Source organism: Perna viridis, chromosome 4 (assembly GCF_037379345.1).
Source record: "Perna viridis isolate PV_CMFRI_1.1 ecotype Kerala chromosome 4, ASM3737934v1, whole genome shotgun sequence".
NCBI classification, from domain to species: domain Eukaryota; kingdom Metazoa; phylum Mollusca; class Bivalvia; order Mytilida; family Mytilidae; genus Perna; species Perna viridis.
This window is the reverse complement of record NC_142448.1, coordinates 49,482,944-49,501,594: the sequence shown is the minus strand read 5'-3', so window position 1 is coordinate 49,501,594 and position 18,651 is coordinate 49,482,944. Positions and strand designations below refer to the sequence as shown.

Sequence of the window (18,651 nt, the reverse complement as noted above, 5' to 3'; positions counted from 1 at the left end):
CAAAGTAATACAATAAATGTCTCATAAAAAAAAATTATTTCAAATATCCAGATCTTATTAAGAAATATTTTGTTTCTGATAAACGGAGAATAGATGATGGATTTTCATGTTATTAACAAATTAATTTTCCGTACATCCTTGCAAGTTTATCATTATTTTCATCTTGAAATTGGTGCATCTTCCAACAAAGTTTAAGACTTATTTTGAAGTTGGCGTTTTCTTTGGTTTACTCGTGTTTTTTAAATGTATTTAGAACCTTTTACTTCCGCTTAATTTGTTATTTTTTTCTGTACTGTGTTGACTACTGATTTACCTATTTGAACCGTGGCTTTATGCTGCCTGTTTGTATTGTAATATACCATAAATCATTAACCGTAATAAACTTTTTTTATGTTTTGTTTCTATGTTTCTATTGTTGTTGTTGTTTTTTTTGTTTTTTTTTTTTTTTTGTTCTTTGTTTTTTTTTATGTTTTTATCGTAAATTTGTTATTTAATTGATCACCTGTTTCTGTTTATATTTTGTATGGGTTTATAAATTGGATTGAATTTGTTAGTGGTGTGTAGAAACGATTGCTGACTACCTAAGGATAATAAAAATCTGCAAATCTGAAAAATAAGAGTTTCTGAAGTTGGCTTTTCCATTTTTTCAAAGTAGCTTTAATGAAGTATTTATTCTAGTATTACTCTAGAAGCAGACTTGGGATGGGCGTAGGCAAAAATCTTTTGTTCAAATGAAAAATGATAATAAGGAATAGTGGAAATGGCGGTGTCAAGATGGAAAAATCCTTGGTGATGACCGTACAACATCTGCATTTTGTTGAGTCCTTCACTTCAATTTATTTCCGGGGAGAAGAACTGAAGATAGTTTTCAATTGGAAGATTATTTAATGCCAAAAGGGGAAGTTGAAATAAAAAGACTGTGCCACCTTTTCTTCTTTTGGTGAGTAAGTTGTTGACGGTGTCTGTTTTATAAGGGTGTAGAAAAGATCGATATGAAAAGGTGCATAATTTGTGCCCACCGTGATACCTACTACCTTTTAAAACACAACTGAACATATAAATTACCTCTTAAAGATAACTTAGGAAGTAGTTTATTTCATTAGTTTGTTTAGCTTTTATTTGTTGTTAGAGTAAAAATTATATTTCAAAAAGTAAATGATTTGTTTAACACTATAACAAGATATTGGTACATGTACTTGTGTTTCCCGTCCTTCGTAAAACAAATGCACCGATTTAAAGATTCAAAAGTGTATTTGCTATTGTATAGAGAAAGAGGTCTAGATCTGTGATTATCTGTTAGTTCATTATAAATTTCAAAATCTGATAAATGCCACTTCTACTTCTGAAATATCAGAAATCACAAAAAAAAAAACAATTATTTCAATTAAGGGGAGTAGAAAATACACAAATTGAATAAATCAGAGGAAACCCATGGACAAAAATTGTCGGCAATTCAAATGGACAATTAAAACAATTAAACTATAAAAAGAGCACACAGTATAAATGTTTAAAGGAAATATACAAGAAGTCATACATTTAAAAATAGCTTTTACGATCATACAAATAACAGTAAGTGTATCGTTTTATATGGAACTCATTTCAGCAGTTAAGTGAATGAATCTATGGACCTAAATATTATAAAAACAAAAACGTTCACCAATCAGTAACGACAACTTATTTTAGGTTAGAACTTGGTTCATTTGCAGAAATCTAGTAATGTCTCCCAACATAATTAATAGCAGTGCAACTGTTATTAACAATACTCCAAGGTAGCCTATCACCCGTGAAGATGTTCTATTATCTTTAACTGACATGATTTTTCGTTTATAGGCATTAGTGTCTTTCTTATCTACTTTCAGGAGTTCTAATAATCTCTTAAACTCTTCCTCCTTCACGACAATAGGTTCACGTGTTATACTACAATTACACTGACAAATTGGTATTGTTGTGGTAGTCTTAGATGTAATTGCTGAGGTTGGAGAAGGTGTTGCTGTGGTAGTATTAGGTGTACTTGATGAGGTTGGATTAAGGGTCAGATTGTTTGGTCCTGTTATACGAGTTGTTGACAGGAATGGTGTTCGCCCTACAACAAAATTATATTATTTTATCAACGTCATATTTGATACATTTAGGCTATTTATGAGGATGTTCATAAAATATCTAGGTATGCGGTGGCACATACCAATCTTTGTTTCGAACAATATTTCATACATTACAAATCACACTTCTATGTACTCTGTTGATTTGCATTTTTAAAGTAAGAATGAAATAAATCACATCGAACGCACTTTAAATTAAGGAAGATAACTCCTTGATATATTCATAATATAGTTGATTTGTTAGGGAACTTTGAACTTTTGATACAGAGAAATCCATGTTCTCTCTGACACCATAGTGAATGTAACTTTTCAGTGGAACGGAAAAGCTAACATGTCGCCCATGTCATATGGCTTGTGTAGTTTCTACGTGGACAGCCTCCTACGTCTTGCATTATTTCAATTACAAAGTCAAAAAGTATGCAATGATATAGATAACTTGAGCTTCTGTCGACCATTTTTGGTTTACTTATTATCCTATATTTATTCATTTTTTTATTTATCTTTGTATATTAAAACGAATAGTTATAATATATAGAATTTCACAGCTACATGTATCCTAAAGAGAAAAATACGTTAAATTCCGGGGGAGAGGTGGATGTCTATATGTAATTTTTAAAGGCCAATCTTACCAATAGTCTTCGTTCTTGAAAATTCAATAGAAATATGAAGAAATCCAAAATGAAAATTTTTACATGCAAAAGTCATGAAAATTAAGAAGAGAATGATGTGGTCGTACAATGTAGGTTCCTGGCATATTTGAACAAGAAACGTTTAAAAATACTATATTTGCTAGGTAGACACCCTACAAAACAAAGGCAAATGTTAAAAACTGTAATTTTTTTTATTAATTACGCTCTTAATTAGGGTTAACTGAATGATCAAGAATGCTCAGAAAATACATAAGTATTTTAACAATAGTAAATGTTCATGACTGGGAATTAAATCCAAATCATTAACTTTGTTTTATTGCCGAGAAGTGTTTTCCTTTTTACAAGTTGCCATGGATATGTTGAACTGTGAAGAAAAACAAAACCAATGAGTCTCATCTACCTAGAAAGGACTCTAAAATCAAATAACAACATACTCACCTTCAGTCCATGATGAAATCGCTGTACTTACTGTTCCAAGGTCAGGCACTTTAAAAACAATGCATATAAATATAGAAAAACATATTTATATTTGTATGAACACAACACAAACCTAAACCACAGTTAATACATATGACAATTACGGAAACGAGAGTTTGTTAGTCATAAAAACCTGGTTTAATCTGTCATTTCACATTAAAGTGCCTGAACCAAAATGTCTATTTTCAATTATCCGGTTTGTTCTCGACTATGCTAGTTCATGTATTATTTTTTTTATATTTTATAATATAACTTTTGGGAGGGTTATGTTGCTATAAGATTGAAGTCATCACTGCAGCAGGTTTATGGTCGTCATTATGAACTCGTGGATCGTTATGGTGTACCCATCAGCGCCATGAGAACCGATTTGTTCACCGTGTCATATTTTCTTTATCTGTTTCGTCTACCCCGCACTTTACTTTTCCTGAGCAACACGGTGGGTGTTTCTAGGAAAGAAGAGGACGCTTACCCTACCAGTGCACCTGGTCCTCGCTCCCTGTACTTAGTGAAGTCAGGGTACTCATTTACTTTTGTTTCTTTGTGCATGTTATTTTGGTTATATCATGTTATTAGTTGTGTGTGTCTGTTTTACCTGTCCGGGTATGGTCCTTGGATTGTATTCTGGTGATTTCTGCTCGAATCATGTTTCCTTGATTACTCTTAAAAAAAGATATCTCTACAAGAAAGTGTAACATCAGCTCGCTTTATGTTCCTTTGTTTGGTCAGTAACACCGTAAGTAGGAATTAAAGATGTGTATTAATCTGTATACAGAGTGGTTAGGGAATGAGCATTTGGTTCTAGGGGAGGGCTGGAAGATTTTAAAAATAAATATATTGGCCTTTAAAAAAAGGCTGTGAATTTATTCAGAACAAAAAATGCATTTTTGATACCAAAACAACTCACATCCCATGCAAAGAATCGGAAAGTCCATTCTACATTCTTTAGTTCTCCAATATGGCATTGCAATTCGGACACAATTTTGAGAGAAGAATCCTAAAAACTGTTCCATATGATTTGGTTCGTTATTGCCAGCATCCCAGAATGTGTATGGCCCGAGTTGATCTCCGTCAGACCAATAAAACGCGTCCCTGTCGGTATCCCAAAACAGTCCGATCCAAACTTCCACTGAATCATTACTTCAATAAAACGAGAAAAAAATCATAAAATGTTCTTATTGTATTCGTGTCTTTTTAATTACCATGATATTAGGAGGCAATCGTTTATGTTGTTGAGAGGATACTAGGATGTAATTTTTTAAAATAATTATTTTGAGAAAATATCTCTTCAGGGAAATTTGTATCATACCGTATTTTTTTTTTTTTTTCAATTTTGACCATATCGATTTAGGAATTCATCAATATGAAAGATTTTGATCTACCTGACTTATCAGGTGAGTATGCCAAAGAAACAACAACCCCACCGGGATAAATAAAATTCAGCTCAAGACCATCCATGGGCCTCACACCACAAGGCAGGCAGAAGATGGCCACAAGACAACATTATACACCGATACAGCGAAATTGCTGCCTCTATATACTCCAGCAATGTAAAGTAAAGTGAACGTGAAAATGAAACAGAGCATACAAAGGCAAGAAATTTTTGACTTGGGACAGGCGAAAAAAATGCGGTAATGAGTAAAAGTATTTTGGCGTGATCACAACCCTCCTCCTTTTAAAACTGGCCGCCCGCTGTGAGAAAATTATTACACGATTATATACACCTAAATATCAGTTCAAAACGATTTGAGTCCTTTGTTAAAACATAAATACAGTAAATGTTTATACGTTACAGATTCAAACTAAGGACTAACAGCAGTTAACTGCCATGCCAGCTCTAGACCAGTTTAAACCTACAAAATGTTATGTCCTCATCGTATGTAATAGCAATTCCATTTGGAATGTGTTTTAATATATACGTAATAATTTGTTTAACGTATGAAACGTACTCAATGTAATTTTGAAAAAAAATCTTTGATAGCGATGAATACTTGCGAAAGAGTAATCAAGGGAACCAAGGTTATAGCGGTAATCAAAAGAATGCAATCCATGGACAAAGACCAGACATGGAAAACAGATATACACATCAAAGAACATAATGTGACTAAAACCATGCACACAAAGCAACAAAAGCAAATGAGCAACTCGGACTCCACTAAAAGCTGGGAGCATGGACCAGGTGCACCGGTAGGGTAAGCGTCCTCTGCTTTTATAGACAACTTTTCTGTGAAACATTATCTAGTAATTCAAAACGGGTGAAATTTATTTAAAAATCAAAATAACGACGTCAGGTTTTGTTTTGTTGTGTGATCAAGTGTATTTATAAATTGCACTTCTCATATGAAGAAAACGTAATGATTTATAGTGGGCAAATTTGTTAGACAGCACCACACATTACCCACGTTAAAGACCACAACTGTAAATTTCTTTCTAAGGTGGCACCATCAAATATCATCGATGGAAATTTAATCAAACAACAATCAATTTTGTTCCAATTATTTGTATGTTTTTTTGTTTCTATAATTATGGTCTCATATTTTTTTCCTGCAATTATCGTTTTCAATGATATTTACAATGTGTCTATATTTATTTTTTTTAAGTCTTTTTGCCTGTATTTTTAGGCTACATCCTTAACTATCCCAGTGATTATCTAACTGCGCAAAAGCCGGGGTTTGTCGTATAATACATCTGAAGCAATCTGCAATCTATATATCTATTCGGCAAGGCACTTTTCGGATGTCATGATTTGTCAAGTTTTACCTATATTAAAAAACAATTTCATTTTTTTATTATTATTTTTTGCGTTGTTCGACTGTCTTGTTCATGTACACATACATAAGACATGCTGTTTTTTCGACACGTCCCTAAATTACGATACTTACCTAGAATGGTAAATTGACAAGAAATCTAAAATTTCTTCCATACTTGCATTGTCTTTGATTGTTGCAAATTCCATTCCAACGTGTTCACATTTCGTTTGTCCAACCTCCCACTCTCCTTCAGGGAGCAGCCTATATATGTATGAACTTGAATATTCTATAACGTGAACAAAAATAATATACATATTTATATAAATTTTTACGACTGATAGAATTTTTTTACTAGACGTTGCATTAATTATTATTTCTTAACTTATTCAATTCTCCATTTGGTTTCTCTGAAAAATTCTCTGTGCTTTGTTAATTGTCTATTTGTATTCTTTTTCGACTTTTCTTGCCTGGATTTTTTAAAGAATAGTTTTCAAACAATTCCCTATAAAACGGGTTATGCTTTGTTAATGTTCACATTGAATGAAAACGTGCAGCGTAACACATAGAGTCGTAAAAAACAATAAAAATGGACACTGATAAGCCCAACAGCGGTACTTTCCCGGTTGTGAATTACCTGATAAGCGTAATAATTATCACAGGTGAAAGTCTATACCCTTACATGAGATTTGAAAATAATCTATACGAGCATATAATTACTACATATTTACTAAATAACATTTTCAACTTTTCTTTATCTATTCAAAGAAGAGGAAAACAACCTCGTATAACATATTTCTAATTTATTCATTTTATCTACTTAAAAAAAAACATTTGATAGATATAAATACAGGTTAACTATAGGAAAAATGTCACCTCACTGAAAAATAATCTGCCTTCCCTATTTGACTGACTCCAACACCACTCCATTCATTTTAACAAACAAATATTTGGGGCGGAACCTCTCTAGGGGTGGAACCTAACTTATACGGGGGACCAGAATTATAGTGAAGCGGAACCTCTATTATAGAATACAGGTTCCTATCGGAACCGCTAACGGACCGAAACTTATATTATGCGACACCGTCCGCAGCACTACATAGAACCCTCATTTCATAAGAGATTTGAATTAGGTAGAATGAACTGTAGAATTCAAAATTAAAGGAAATAACTCTGTAAATGACACAAAAATACAAAATTTAGATTTTTGTGAAATTCTGGATAGTTCAGCATTATTGAGCAACATTGTCCATTTCGTATAACCAAACTTGGTATTTTAGCCACGTCCCCTGACCATGGAACTACTTCAATGAGGTATCGCAATACATAAATACACTAAAAACATGCATGTAAATTACAAATGGCGCAGACAATATTGATCCGCGTTAAAATAAAATGTTGATTTCATATAATAAAAACAATATATTGTTATTTCTCTGTGTTTCCTTGTGTTTATGAACTGAAATATAATAATTGTTTTCAATTGTTGATAGATTATGGGATATAAACGATTTTTGATCAGTTTACGCTGAAACATGTGTAGCTTTGTTAGCGGGGTGTATCACATATAGATTTTGCATAATTCTTACACGAAGACTGTTATTTAAATCCTCAGGACAAATCACAAAATGAATTATTCCATGAAAAAAAATATGGAAGACAGTACTAACGAAGTGGCAAAATTAATGTTTTACATTTCATAATCAATTATGAATGTTGTTTTTGTTTTCAAGTGAACAATCATTTTGAAAGGTCATGCTTAGATGTTAGTTTGTCGAAAAATCATTCGTATTTTTAAAGCCTACGAGAATGCCAAATAAAAATTTAGTTTGTTACTTATAATGAGAATAGGCATGGAGTATATGTCAGAGACAAACCCACTGGGATAAAAATGTCAGACCAAGACCACCCATTGGTCTTCAATGAATGACGAAGAATCCCTCACACCACAGGACAGGCTGCAGCTGGTCCCAAAACATCATTGTACACAGATACAGCGAAAAAGTTGCCCATAATACCCAAGTAACATAAAAAAAAATAAAGTAAACGTGAAAACGAAATAAGATATACATGCAGTCCAGAAATTCCTGACTTGGGACAGACGCAAAAAAATGCGGCGGGGTTAAAGTACTTTGGCGTGATTTTTTTAAGTAAGACGTGATTAGACCTTTCCTTGAATTTCTTTAACACTGAATATGTATAAAACAATAAGTAATAGGTTAAAAAGGAGGAAACTCACCGAAAATGACGACGGAAATTACAGTAGCTATCCATGTCATATTTGTACCGTATTTTGATCATATGTGAGGTTAATCTTTTTTTAAATTAACTATATATAAAAAGAGTACATTAATATACTGAATGGGTCGTTCACATTTTTGCTAAAAGCTCTTTTTCCAAAATGAATGCTATAATTGATTATTATGTGTAATGCTAATAGATTTTATTCAGATATTAAATTAAAAATGAGCTGACAATATTTGTATTGCACTTGGCGTTGTATGTCAGGTGACATTGATAAAATGAATGCTTTTAAAATTAGTTATACGTAGCAATGTTTGGTTAAAAAGCAAATTTCATTATTTTGTTCTCTTAACTTTACTGCATTTACCTTAAAATAATACATTACGATAAATATAGTAGACCCTTTTAGCATGCTCAATATATACTTCCGCGTGGTAGGGCTTGGGTACAACAAAATAATTTCCTTCGTATATTAAGCATGCTCTGCGCATGCTCATTGACTATCCCGTACTTAGCACAAAAGGGTGTATAGGAAATAAAATTAATCGAAAATAGTGAATCACGAGTGCCGAAGAACGCCTAGATTTAACGCGGGTGTGGAATTCTTCTGCGCCCAAGTAAAATCTCACGAGTAATTATATTGTCAGTTATCATTCACGATACCTAAATGATTATTCTACGTATTATATGTATTACATACATAGATTTTTCCTCAATTTATTGCTATATTTTAACTGGTTTTGAATTTTGTGATGGGCAGATTTATATTCGTCTTGTGACGTTTTTTGCGGGAGAAAGCATATGCATATGCGAATTATCGAAATTTCATACACATGCCATGAAAAATTCGATAAATCACTACTATCTATAATATATCAAAGTCTGAAGTCTTCAAAGTCGCTATCGTCAAATATTCTATGCTACTGACTTTGGCTTGCTTTCAACATCCAGGCGTATCCAATGCTCTACTAAACTCAACTCCCAATCAATCAGTGATTTCCTCATTTTCACCATAAACCCTGGGGGTAGATATGGACTTTGTTCAGATTTTTTTTTTTAAATTACAAATTGTAGTGAGCTGAAACTTTGTGATTTTAGGTCAATTGATAATATACATTCATCGCATCTTTGGACATATCATAAATTACTAGCAAAATAAGCCGTGTATTCCTTTCTCGAAAATATACTTGACATTTTAGAACTTTTTAAAGCTTATTTCAGTTTTAACAGCTCATACATGTAATACATTTTTATATGTACTGACATTTCTTTTGAACTTTGAACTATGAGACGTTCTTGTGTAACGAAACACTTCGTCAATTGGCTAAGATCGGCAAACTTCAAGCGAAGTTGCGATGTGCTGTATCTAAAATGGTGTGACTTCGTATCCATGATGAACCGAACGTCTCTCAAACAAAAACAACTCGGAGACTAGGCGTTTCTCAGCTGTATAATAGAAATTTCAATGGTAATGTGACAGGGAGTTGTTAGGCGGAAAAAATACCTCCAAGCCATCAAGGGTTCTAATAGTTTATTACCCAATAATAAAGACACTGAAAATAGAATATTACAATAGTTTCAGAAAAAGTATTCTCAGTTCATGTATCACAGTAACATGTATATAACGTCAACAATTAAACTGAGTGAAAACAAATATTTTAATTTAATGAGAATCCTGTCATTTGATTGGTTTGTTGACAAAAATCAACATTGTTTCAATTGTATAAACTAACTTGCTATTTATGCCACGCCAACCTTTTACGGAACTACTTTTTGTTTGTCAACATCCGAAACAACGTTTTCAGTCACATTGTAACGTTGAAACGTTTTTGTGACAATAAATTATTAACTAACTTTATGTCCGCCGGGTTTATGTCAAATTGCTGCTTTAATAACTGTGTCTTCAACTTTGGAAAATAATTTAACATTTCCCAGTGACAGCGTCTTGCCGCTGATTTTAAAATGGCGGCCAATTTGTTTACTAGAATTACTACACGGCGGGAAAATTAAAGTTGCTGTTTACTCAGTGTTAATAAAAGTGATGGATATAACATTTTTTTTTAATTTTTAATTAAAATATAATGAATGTATTCAATTTCTGATTAGTTTATACGCTTTAACCTAATTCGGGTCCGTTTACGCTGAAACATAATCGGCTTCGCGGATTATTCAGCGTAAACGGACCCAAATTAGGTTATAGCGTATAAACTAATCAGAAATTGAATACATTCATTAAATATACCTTTGGACTCCTGTTCAAATACAATAATTAATCGTACTAATCGAGTTCACCCGACAGTGTACTTTCACATTCTAAAGTTTGAACTCTAGTGTATATCCACAGTATTATCAATCAATAAGTAATAATGGATTCAAATACCACCAATCCACCAGAATAGGCATACATAATAAAAAAAAAAACAATTCGTACAACTTGTGGAGTGTATCTTGGGTAAAATTAATGGCCCTGGCCAGTTTAAACAGTACATATACAGGAATGTGTCCTGAAACCAAGATACAAATGTAATACAATGCACTGGCCCTAACCTTTTAATAAATGCATGTAATAAAATATATTGTGAAAAATAACATCTCCTAGCTGCCGTGAAAATACTCTATCTCTCTGAATCTGAGTCTTTATATATTAAATAGTATTACCCGGTTCATGCGAGGAAAACTAAAATTGACCAGAAAAGATAGAAATCATTTATAAGAGTTACTTCACGTTATGATAAGAGTAAAAAAAAGGTGCAACTTACAAACTGTGTTAGAAACGTCCAGTCCTGTCTACCAGTACCGTGTCTAATTAGATGTATATCATACATGTATAATTGAACATGACAATATCAAACTCAATGTAACCACGTCTGTAGTATAAGAAATCCAAAACCCGTCTCCTGAACAAGAACAACAGAATTCACACCTACCGCCAATAAACAAACGAACCAATCAAATCTTCAAACCAGGTATACTCGACTACAAAATTGAATAGTTTTTCCAATTCATGAATATTCATAAGTACTACTAGAATTTTCGGAAAACGAACAGCTAAACTGTTACTCTTTATCCATATTTTACGATCAAAATACAATACTATTATATAGTTACATTAAAATAAAAATTAATATCGCTAACAGAAAAATCACTCTGCTACACTAACTAATCATTTCATCTTTTCATGTAAACTTCCCGCTCTCATATAAGTAAAACAAACACACGTAGAATAGATGTACATATATATTTATATTTTTATATGGCCGAGTGGTCTAGGGCGCTGGACGTAGTGCAGGCGGTGTTGCCATAGATGTCACAGCGGTACGAGTTCGAGTCCCGCGGAGGGAACGACCAAAAATTCGCATCGCAAATTTGACAGTTCTAACATCGTTTGGGAATTTTTCAGACCCTTATACATATATGGTATTTAAGAGGTACATTCTGATTTCGTAAGAAGAGCTAGAATTGGCGGTTCTACGGTACCGATCAGCAACATAAGGTGGTGTAGTAATGTAATATAACTAGGCAAATCATATACGAATGTACAGTACTGAAATTACAAGTGCATGAAGTCAACAATATTAGCGACTTAATAATAGATTTAAAATTATAAGTATGAACTGAATAGATCATATATCATCGCAAACACAGGCTACAAACTTATACAATTTCAAAAAAAGGACATTTCAGTTTTTTTTTATAATTATTCTCAAAAAATAATAATTTCTTTTGCGTTTTTATTTTTCTTTGACAACCCCCCCCCCCTTTTCAAAAAAAGAAGGAAAAAACAAGAACAAACGCTAAAAGACGCATTTGCGGTACGCTTCAACAGTTTTGTACCGAATTTTAGTCCTCCCATACACTATCAATTGCTTGTAGTTGCCACGCGCATGCTTCGCGTCTGTGCATACTTCCTGTCTAAAACAAAAAGGATCTAAATTGGCTCATGTTAGAAAAGTTTAGCTGTGCTAGAAATGTTTAACGGTTAAAAAATTAAAGTATTGTTATACAGTTGACTTGTTGGCAGAGTTTTAACGGCATGGACAAGAAGTCACAACTCACTTCAGCCTTCTGATTTTAGCCAATTTAATCTACTAACAAAGACATCAGCATCCCCCCTGCAAAAGTGATTATGATATTCATCAAAACATTTTCTTTGGAAATAAAATATTTGTGCAAAACATTTTCAAGTGGCTAAAATAAATTAGGTTTGGCCCAATAATTGCTACAAAAATGTCAACCCAGGGGAAACCCATCCTCGCAATGTCAGGGCTCACTAGAGGACAAAAGACAAGAAGCCGCTTCTACCTCGGAAAAGTGCTTGCTTTTTCTGTAAGCTAATTCAAATAATTCAAAATCCAAATACAGAAAGGCTGTTCAACTGTAAGGTTAATAGGCTGGTAAAGAGTAATCAAGGGAACCAAGAATCTGGCGGAAATCAAAAGAATGTAATCCAGGGACAAAGATCAGACATTGGAAACAGATACACAAACAAAGAATATAAAATAACCAAAATAACACATACAAAGAAACAAAAAAATGCGCAACTCAGCTTCCACTAAAAACTGGGAGCATGTACCAGGTGCACCGGTAGGGGTAAGCGTCCTCTGCTTTTCTAGAAACATCCACCGACTTGCTAATAAAATGTCGTCCAAGGTAGATGAAAGAGGCCTCAATTCCGTAGTAACATAACCCAGTTCCAGATGCCTAATTGTAAGAAATCTATCGCTATACAAAAAGCCTGCGTTGTTACGCAAGCTCTGGCATAACGTATGAGTTGTGATATAAAAACTCCATACGTAGGTGCTGAAGGCGATGTCACACTCATAAAAGGTCCACTGTACACATTCTATTTGTTTTGTAACCATAGGAGCTTCAAAATAATCCGATGCTGTGGGTTTCCTTCATCATCAGAATAATATTACATCTTGTCTCATGTTCATATTTTCATGAATATAGTACATAAAACCAGAATAAATGATCGTGCACGGACAATATCATGATATCACTGATATCATGGCATTAAAACATAGCCACTAAAATTCTAAATAATTTCCAAACCAAAAACGATTATCAATTAAGTTAAGCGTCGCCTTGGGCCTAATTTCACTCTACGTTAAGACCTGAATAATGATCAGAGAAAATCCAAATGTTTATGTGATAACTTCATTAATGAGAAAAATACAACAATCGATATTAAGATAAATAGAACAAGTAATATATAACGAGTGATGAGGAAAAAGAAGAGTGAAGCAGGTTGGGTAATACAAGAGGATACAGGGTACCTGATGTTTTCTGCAATTCAAGGTAGTACTTAAGCATTGAGTTATGACAATGGCAGATCCAATTGGGTTTCCGGGGGTTATAACTTCCAAGCCTTTAAGTTGGAAATTTTGATAATTGCTAATTTCATACATGGTTTGGCGAGCAAACAATAGGCTGAACCCCCTTTTTTTCTAGACCACTGAAACTTCTGGATCTGCCCCTGTATGATGCTGAACCCCTTGCGTTGCTCTTAATTTATTGCGCTTACCTCAAACTGTTCTATTTATTCTGTAACTCCATTCGTATTACGTAGAAACGATATTCATCAACTTAAAATGGATATGAATTATGCCCCTTCCTCCGTGTTGCCGATTCAGTCACGGATTCTGTCAGAATAAAACCAACTATCTAGCAGTAGTAGTACTGCAATCCTTTTTCTAACTGTAAGACTTTATAACCTTATTGATCGCCGACGCAGAAGAGAGTGTGTTTTAGAGTGCACTATTATCTGAAAGATAGAAATGATGAAGAGTTGGCTGTTTCGAACCTGCAATGCATATTTGCATCGACTGTCACGGCTTTAAGAGATAATTTCGGGGCGCGGTGCGCGTGGTTACCCAAGTATGTTGTCCGCACTTAAGTTTTGCAAAAGTTAGATTTCCCAATATCGCCATTTCCTATTTATCATCGCCAAACTATTCGACTTTGTGTACTTAAGTCATAAAATGCATAGAAAATACAGAAGTTTTGTATTGATGCTAAGCAGATACACATTCTTTTGCAAGAACCTTCCAAGAACACGGAGTTTCAAGTTCGGTTCACTTTCAACATTCTTGCGTTCTACACTGAATACGTGCATTTGAACAACGATCAGTTTGGAGGCGTTAAATCGCCGAACTTTTTCGATTTTTTAAGATTGTTTCAGAATGAGCTGAATCAATCATATAAATGTCTTTATTTGAAGAATACGAAAACTTGTGGGAAACCATGTCGATAATGGTACAAATATCAAGCCCTTTAAAAATGTTACATTTACATTGTGAACAGACCTTGCACAATAACACGTATATTTGTACATATGATTTTCACAGATATTGCAATTTCAACCGTTATGCAATGTTCGAATCGTTGATTATGCAAGGTTCTTTTATTTAAGACAAAGTATGATAAGACGAACGCCATCATAGGCGAATGCATTCAATCCGGAACGTCGGATACTACACTAACAAGTAAGATATAACAAACTAACAATTATAATTGTATTACATGTAATTAGTATCTACATGGTAACTGCCGCTGAATAAGCATCTTCGAATTCGAACTTGTTTTTTTTCATGCTTTTTTGGTGTTTTTTTTTATAGTTTGTTATGATTTGTTGTTGTTGTTGTAATTCTGTCCCTTCTGTATCACGTGCAATGTATTTTATTTTTCAATAAGTGCATGCTGCTTTCTTGTACCCATAAATGGCTGAGAAAGTAATCAAGGGAATCAAGATTCTGGTGGAAATAAAAAAAATGTAATCCAGGAACAAAGACCAGACATTCAAAACAGACATACACATCAAAGAACAAAAAATAACCAAAATAATACACACAAAGTAATATAATTAAATGAGCAACACAGTGGGAGCATGGACCAGGTGCACTGGTTGGGAAAGCGTTCTCTGCTTTTCTAGAAACAATCCCCGAGTTGCTAATAAAAATTCAAGTCCAGGGTAGACGAAAAAAAGAAAGAAAAACTTTGTCACGTTGAGCAAATCAGTTTTCATGGTGCCGATGGATACACCGTAACTATCCACGATGAAGACCATAAAACTTCTGTAGTGATGACTCCAATCTTGTAGCCACATACCCCTGCTCCAGAAGCCTGTATTGTAAGAAGTCTAGCGCGATACAAAAAGTCTGCGTAGTTACAGCAAGCTCTGATATAACGTATGAGTTGTAATACGAAAACTCCATACGCAGGTGTTAAAGGGATGTTGCCACAGATGAACGGAGAGTTGACAATACGGAATGGAAAGTCATTGCGTTTGTCGCACAGTTTTGTCAATAGTTTTCCCCATCGATCTCTTAGTGGTAGGTCAAGATATGAGGCTGACTTCACAGTGTCTGTAGTACCCTTTATCTCAAGTTCTTTGGGGTAGAGAATAATAAAGCAATGAATTAAAAAAAATTGTTACTGTCCATAAGAGCACAGCGTAATATGCATGAAAAATTTTGTCTTCTGTTGTCATTTTCCGAGCTCCGAACCGTAGACAATATTCAACTGCCGTGCAATTCCGGTAAAACCTGCTGTTTCTTCTTCCCGGGCGCGTGACTTCGATGAATCATTGCTACCAGTGCGTGTTACTTTGGCACGGTTAACTATCCAGCCTTCAAAGGTATTCATTGACCTTAATTAACCGACCGAACGTGATAATTAGAGATCATTTATTTAGCTCATCGGCCAAGCATGGAATTCAGAGACCGTAGCTACCCGTCCAACTGATCGATATTAGGATACCATATGCTATCCAAGAAAGGTATTCGAGAGACCCTGGTCTTCATAATATTTCCTGTTAGTATGAAAGCTTGTGGAGCTTGAGATATTTACCGGGAGCACCAGTCTGATCATCAGCTATCACATCTGCTACCCGAATTAGAACATAAAGGGATTCGATAGAAAACTAATAGAATCATGATCACTTTATTGCAAATCGAAATAAAAAATAATTGCAGACAGATTAACTTAACAACGGGTTCTAATATTTGCATGTCGAATGACATTGCGTTTACTTGTATTTAGATAATTATACTAAAAGAACAGGGGCGGATCCAGAGATTTTTTTTAAAAAGGGTTTCAAGAAAATGGGGGGGGGGGTTCCAAGCTACTACATGTGCCCGAACTTTGCACGAAATAACAAAATCTTCCCACATATGTAGTGTATTTCCAACTCCCTGACCACCTACCTCCCTTTTATAATAATCGTTTCGAGCAAACGCAGAAACTGTCGCATAGATTTTTTAAAATCACAATTATGGAGAAAGCAGCCTTTCACTGTATCGAATGAAAGCCAGGCTTTTTAATAGTACATTGTCGGGGATCCTCTTTCGTACCCGTGGCATTTACATCATAAATCTAATCGTCTTTAAATATACACGAAATAACACGGCTGAGTCGTGCTTGCTTTACCACAGAAATGTAACCCCTTCTTCTTCGACGCTCCTTGTTTTCATTACAAATCAGATTATTATCATATCTAATATCAAAGAATGATTGCGAATTCCGGCGTGTTTAGCGAAGCAAACGCGCATGCATCGCACGCGCCACTGATAATTTCATTCTGTTGCTATCAATATGTAATAATCGACATTTAGCAATCACGTGATCTTATTCTTCAAATGAATGGAATTCCACAAGCAAGGTATCTTTTGCTTAATAATTGAAGTTTCAATCATAATGGAAATATAGGAAAAGATGGATAAATAACAATTTTCTTGTATATTTTCATTAATCAATAAGCATTAATGTGATTTTGTCTAGAGTAGTAATTTTGTGCTTAATTAAAATTGTATACTTGGAGTTGGAAAGATCGATTTAATGAAGGTTTCCTGATTATATTCTCAGGTGATCGTACCGTTTCATACTTCGATCAATGCAAGACCATCAATACAAGATGTCACCATTGTCAACTTCATTTTGGATTTTCCTCGCTTTTTCTGTAAAAATGTTAAGTAAATGATCGAGAATTGTATGAGTAATTATTAGTGTGAACTTGTAGGATTGTGAATTTTCATATATCGCTAATTTCATCGGATATTGTATAATTTCTATAAGAAACGGAGGTTTTATTGTGGAATTGTGACAGAATTTTTACTATTTTAAAGAATCGGTCAACACGTGGTGAATGAATACTTACAGTATCTGAATCTTAGTTTCCAGAACAGATTTTAAGGGGATGTAAAATTTCAAAATGAGAAGTAATGTCGGATAAACAGTTGGAAAATGGAACAGAAATGGAAGAAACGAAGGAAAAAGAAGTGGAAGAAAGCATGGAAGATAAACCAAAATCGCCAGAAAATTTGCCAGGATCTCCGCATCCCGATACTGATGACAATGACGATGAGGAAGAACTGCCCTTCCCTGGCTTCGTGGCCCGGACACTTTTTATGACCCAGGATAATAGAATTCGGTTCTGGTGTCTTCGGGCTATCACACATCCATATCCTTTTTAAAGTAACCATTAATAATTATTTTTAAGAAAAAAGAAACGCATTATGAATTTGCTTTCATGTACATTTTTAGCTTCCCGTTCAGTATTTAGAAAATAAGGTAAGTGTTCAATAAATATTTTTGCTTATTTTTACAATCATGTTCTTTTATATTTGAAATAAACAAAGCATTTGAATCTTTGGAGCAACATTGCTCTTACTGCACTCAAGGAGGCGAAAAACGGAGAGTTTTTTCGACATAGAGAAGGGCTATATTAGGTAAAAAGATAAAAAGAATACGTAGAATGTAAAAAATACTGGTTAAGAAAGGTCTGAAATGTTGAATTTCGCGGAATGGCTAACCGTATTATCATTATAAAATAATTATAATAATTCCTTAACCTACAACATGTACCTACACACACACACACACATATCACTTTTATTTTGTTTTTAAGTTTTAGGCATGAAACATGGTCGGGTCCTAAAACTGCACGAAATATTCCATAAAACGTCAAAAGTTCTCTACAGTATTTAAACAGTGATATTAAACTTCTCGTGATATAATTAAGGGGTTTGCGTTTAATAACTCCCATTTCTGATTTCTGTACTTAAGTTTCAATAGCTTTGGTATTTTTTCTACTTCAGAAACTAGTTACATAGTTACGGGAAGCATATGCCATCTGGCATTCTTCAACATACCTGCTGTTAATTAGCATTAATTACGAAAGGACAGGTGCTTGGGCGATTCTATATTGTTTACTTCGTCAGGGTTGTCAAGTGTGGTAAATTCTACTAATCTTAAAAGAAAACTTTAAAAGTTTTATTTTATTTTCATTTTGAATATCAAATTTTGTTCCGCACCGAATTCCAGATTTAAAAAAAATTAGCAAGGCTTTTTGATCGCACAAAGGTCAAAAGGTCATGACGGAATATGCAAAAGCATGGCGAAAACGGCCGCATCCCGGCAGGTGAAAAACTAGTAAGA

At 34.0% G+C, this 18,651-nt stretch overlaps 1 protein-coding gene and 1 long non-coding RNA gene across 5 annotated transcripts; one reads left to right on the top strand and one right to left on the bottom strand.

Moving 5' to 3' along the window:
• Positions 1-1,102: 1,102 nt before the first annotated feature.
• LOC148620385 (uncharacterized) lies at positions 1,103-13,954 on the bottom strand. Of its 4 annotated transcripts, none has more exons than XM_088581233.1 (5): positions 13,742-13,954; positions 6,106-6,234; positions 4,131-4,363; positions 3,188-3,235; positions 1,103-2,083 (listed from the first exon to the last, which is right to left on the bottom strand). In XM_088581233.1, the coding sequence occupies exons 2-5, from the start codon at positions 6,177-6,179 to the stop codon at positions 1,680-1,682; spliced, it is 759 nt and encodes a 252-aa protein (XP_088437359.1). In that variant the 5' UTR covers positions 6,180-6,234; positions 13,742-13,954; the 3' UTR covers positions 1,103-1,679. The 4 variants fall into 4 exon arrangements, with proteins under 4 accessions (XP_088437359.1, XP_088437357.1, XP_088437358.1 ...); XM_088581231.1 differs by having other exon boundaries at positions 6,106-6,259; positions 13,742-13,953; XM_088581232.1 differs by lacking the exon at positions 13,742-13,954 and adding an exon at positions 10,974-11,120 and having other exon boundaries at positions 6,106-6,259.
• Positions 13,955-16,744: 2,790 nt separating this feature from the next.
• LOC148620384 (uncharacterized) lies at positions 16,745-17,960 on the top strand. Its single transcript, XR_015921796.1, has 2 exons — positions 16,745-16,876; positions 17,080-17,960. It is a non-coding gene; the product is annotated as an uncharacterized LOC148620384 (long non-coding RNA).
• The last annotated feature ends 691 nt before the right edge of the window (positions 17,961-18,651 follow it).